This window comes from Hordeum vulgare, chromosome 5H (genome assembly GCF_904849725.1).
Source record: "Hordeum vulgare subsp. vulgare chromosome 5H, MorexV3_pseudomolecules_assembly, whole genome shotgun sequence".
NCBI classification, from domain to species: Eukaryota; Viridiplantae; Streptophyta; class Magnoliopsida; order Poales; family Poaceae; genus Hordeum; species Hordeum vulgare.
Window position 1 is genome coordinate 69844703 of NC_058522.1, and position 4513 is coordinate 69849215.

General features: G+C 45.9%; 1 protein-coding gene across 1 annotated transcript; it reads left to right on the top strand.

The window, feature by feature from the left end:
- Positions 1-664: 664 nt before the first annotated feature.
- On the top strand, positions 665-1844 carry LOC123400036 (protein MAIN-LIKE 1-like). Its single transcript, XM_045094431.1, has 2 exons — positions 665-1258; positions 1332-1844. Exons 1-2 carry the CDS (start codon positions 737-739, stop codon positions 1704-1706), a joined length of 897 nt encoding a protein of 298 aa, XP_044950366.1. The 5' UTR covers positions 665-736; the 3' UTR covers positions 1707-1844.
- Positions 1845-4513: the final 2669 nt, after the last annotated feature.

The following is a 4513-nucleotide window of genomic DNA, read 5'->3' on the forward strand; positions in this document are numbered from 1 at the left end:
TACTGGACGTTGCAGGCCTTAACAAAAACGCCAACGTGGCTGGCGTTGCAGGCCTCATAAGTAACTTCCCCGCGCGCCCCTTCGTCCACCTCTAGTTCTTTCCTTCTTCCTCCACGAAAAAGCTCTCCCTCCTCCTCTAGATCCCCCCTTTCGATCTCCCTCCTCCCCCAACCGTTTTGTTGGTTCTTTGGGGCAAATCGAAGAGGCCGGTAAGCTCCTCCAATCCCTCCAATTAGTTTTTGCAACGATTTTCTATTTGTGTAGATTTTTTTTGCACTAGGTGTACGTATGTTTTGAAGTAAAATTTATTTTGTGATTGTTAATAGGTGTAGTTTATGGTGTGTCTAGGTGTAGTTTTTGGTGGATATATGTATAACCTAGGTTTTGTTCATATTATTCGCATTAGGTTGATGCCTAGGTTTAGTTCATATTATTCGAAGAGGCCCGTAAGAATTTTGTTCATATTATGTAGGATGTTTCGGCCCGATAAATATCTGGGTCTTGATGAGTACTACGAGGAGAAGCATCGTGCGGTGCTAGTTGAAAGAGGAGAGGTAATTATGATTGTGTTGATGATTATTTTTATATACTCCATGATTTTTATATTTTGACAAGTTGAGTCAATTAACAAATTATGCATTTGTTTGTTTAGGTTCCTCCACTACTTCGTTTGAGGGGGCACAACCCGAATGAAACTCTTGTATATGACCCTCGTTACGAGCCTTATTTAAGAAGCATGGATCTTCTTCAATTTGTGCTCAACTTTAAAGGCACACCACCATGGTTGAACGCCATGGCCCTAACAACACTTACAGATCGTTGGAGGCTGGAGACGCACTCTTTTCACCTTCCTCTTGGTGAGATGAGCATAACCTTGGAGGATATTGCTATGATCACGGGGCTTCTTATCGAGGGCAGGGCTCTTACAGGGAAGGTTAGGGCCGCCGGGTGGCGACAACGGGTTGCAGCATTGGTTGGTGTTGAACCCGAGCCATGGACTGATGAAACTAGGAAGGATCCTAGGCCATCCGGTGTGTTGTTCTCTTGGATTCAGAGACATTTTCACATATGCCCAAAGGATGCTAGTCCGCTTGTTGTGGAGAGGTTCGCGAGAGCTTATCTCTGGAATCTTTTGACCCAAGTGGTGTTTCCGGATGGCAATGGGGACACAACCTCATGGATGTTCTTGGATCCTCTTCGTGACTGGGATGTTAAGTGGAGTTGGGGTTCGGCGGCACTAGCCTTCTTGTACCGTCAGGTATGGCTTAATATCATGCATTTTCATTTTATTCAGTGGGATATGATGCATTTTCATTTTATTAAATCTGTAGTTGGATGGAGCATGTATGAGGAGTAAGCCGACCTCCTATCTTGGAGGTTTCGTCTGGGCCCTACAAGTTTGGATGTGGGAGCGTATCCCTGTTGGCTGGAACTTCAGCCTTGCTCCGGAAGAACCCTGGAAGTACCCGTTTGACGGGGATGAGGAGCGATACCCCAGTATCGCATACAGATGGGCTAATGTCCAATGGACGAGTATCGTGGCTATGGGGCGGTATAAGGCATACATAAGCGAGCTTGACATGCTAACTTACGAACAGGTAAATGCTTTATCAAATTTGCTGATTTTTTTTCATGGATGGTTGAGTGACTTGTTGTTATGTAGGTTAATTGGAGGCCGTACACGGTACTTAGGCAGTTCCCTCTGAGAAACATGTGCCTTCGTGACCAGCATCTTTGGCGTGTGCGGTGCCCGATGATATGCTTTTATGCGGTGGAGTGGCATCTTCCTCATCGCGTTTCAAAGCAGTTCGGGGTACAACAACGCACCCCGCCGGATTACGTCGAGACAAGTGTGAAGCTACATAAGTGAGTCTTTTGTATCACGTGTTTGTCCTGTTGATCAATGTCTAACATGAAAAAATGAAACTGATGTAGTATTCTAATGCTTTGTAGGACAAACCGGCAAAGCAATAAGACTATCATCAATTGGGAGGAGCACCACATGACTTGGGTGGACACGTGGAATGCTCAGAGACAACATCGAGTTGAAAATGATGAAACACCCGACACTGACGAGGCGGCATACTTAAGGCATTTGGAGTGGATGCCTATAGAGTACAGAGTTATCCATAAGGCTGCCTGGACTCGTTCCGATTGCTTGGACTTACTGCCGAGTGAGGCTGCTGATGTTGCATTGAACAATTCAATTAGGGAGACAGTTGGAGCGCATCTTGACTATGGTCCTCTCCATGATCGAGTGGTACGTCCCTCCTTTAAAATATAAACAAATGTCATTTATTCGTGGGTGGTATGTCACATGTGTTTTATCCAGGGCATGGAGCTATGGACATGTATCAACGAGAGTAACGTGGTCCTTGGCCGTGCCCTATGTCCACAAACGGACGGACTTGTTAGAACTACTCTGCAGGTTTGATGCCTTGTTAACCTTTGTTTTGTCGTACCTTTGTTAGCATATTAACATGTCATTATCTTTTCCTTGCGCAGAAGGTCGCCAATTCTAAGTATAACAAAACAACTAACAAAACATTACCTTAACCATTTCCATCCAAATTAGGCATTAACACAAGCCCTAACCCTAAACCTTGTCAATCCAAATTAGGCATAACACAAAACCTAACACTAACCTTTACCCTTGTCCAACCAAACTAGGCATAACCCTAACCATAACACTAAATCTCCTCAATAATAAGAAACCAACCAATACAATGCAACATAAATAGAACACCTAGTGCAAAAAAAATCTACACAAATAGAAAATCATTGCAAAAAATAATTGGAGGGATTGCAGGAGCTTACCGGCCTCTTCGATTTGCCCCAAAGAACCTACTAAAAGGTTGAGGGAGGAGGGAGATCGAAGGGGGGGGATCTTGAGGACAAGGGAGAGCTTTTTCGTGCTAACAAGAACAAGAGGAGAGGAGAAATGGTGGTTGGTGGGCGAGGGGGTCGGGGTGGCAGAATATAAAGGCAAGAAACGTCATAGCTACTGGCGTTTCACCTCAGGTCTGCAACGCCCCATTAGACAGGCGTTTCACCTCAGGTCTGCACCGCCACATTAGACAGACGTTTCAACGAACGTCTGCAACGCCACAATAGATGACGTTTCATAACAGGGATGCAACGCCACGGCCTATGGTGTTTCAAAAAAGGGTCAAAACGTGAAATTCTTTCCAAACGAGTTCGTTGCGTGATTAACTTGTACCCTAGGATCAAAAAAGTGAAAAAAATCCCCCTGCTACGGCTCCTCTGAGTCCGCGCGGCCGTTTGGCTGCGTCCCGTGCCCATCCTCCTCGTTCGCTACGGTTGTGCCTGCCCCGTGTGCCGTGGTCGTGCACTCCTCCCGCGTGCCTTGCCGACTGCGCCGTTTCCTAGCTAGCTAGCTGCCCAAGGAAAACAAGCGAACCATGCATGCCTACGTAAATGGGCACATGCATGTTGGCCGTGTGCATGGCTACATGCATGCGTGCATGGCCGGTTGCATGGCCTGCTTTGGCCGGCTCCTGAGCCGGCAGCTTAGCCTGCTGCCAGTTTTCTGCCCGGCTGCCTGACGGCTACCATCCTGCTGGCAGGCTGCCCAGCTGCCCGATTGCCTGGCCGCCTCCCGGCTCCTCGCTGATAACCCATAAGTGTAGGGACCGCAACAGTCTTCGCGGGTCAGTTAATCCAATTTATTGATTCGACACAAGGAGAGCCAACGAATATTTGTAAGCTTTAACAGTTGAGTTGTCAATTCAACCGTACCTGAAAGATATTTGCTTGGCAACAAAATATTAGTAGCAACGGTGATATGGAAGTGATAGTGGGAACGGAAATAATAGTGGCAAAGCAACGAAAGTGAAACGGCGAAAGAAAAACTACTTGTGACCAGCAGGATTAAAACACTATAGGCTAAGGAGATGGATGGTTGGTCATGGATGATAGATATCATGTATTTAACTTGGGGCAAGGCACATAGAAAAGTAATGATCACCTAGGCATATATCAAACATTAGGCATGTATCCTGAGGTAGTCGTACGTGCTTGCAATAAGAACTTGCACGACATCTTTTGTCCTACCACATCCCGCTATCAACGGGGACAAATAGAACTTATGGATATTAGGGTGCTCCTGTCAAAGAGCACTAGAACAAAGCATTAGCAATCAATGGATACATGGAATCCTCAAACTATAGCCCATCCCCTTTGGTGTCCCAAGCTGTCATCATTGGGATCGCCGGTTCCGGACTATAATAGGTGCATACTACTCATAGATAGGATCGAGAACACAAATATATTCATGAAAACATAAGGTATTCAGATCTGAAATCATGGCACTCAGGCCCAAAGTGACAAGCATTAAGAGTAACAAGTAGTAGCAAAGATGGTAAACACCATAGTAGATGATAGGCAACATGCCCCCAACAATCCGACGAACTATTACATGATCTAACTCATCCAATCTCTCCCACCCCTTCACCTACAGCAGGGAATTACTCACACATGATGGGAGAAGCCA

Coding starts and splice junctions, on each gene's coding strand:
- LOC123400036 (XM_045094431.1), top strand. CDS start 737: ATGGATCTTCTTCAATTTGTGCTCAACTTTAAAGGCACACCACCATGG. Junction 1,259..1,331: donor TAGCCTTCTTGTACCGTCAG/GTATGGCTTAAT, acceptor TTAAATCTGTAG/TTGGATGGAGCATGTATGAG.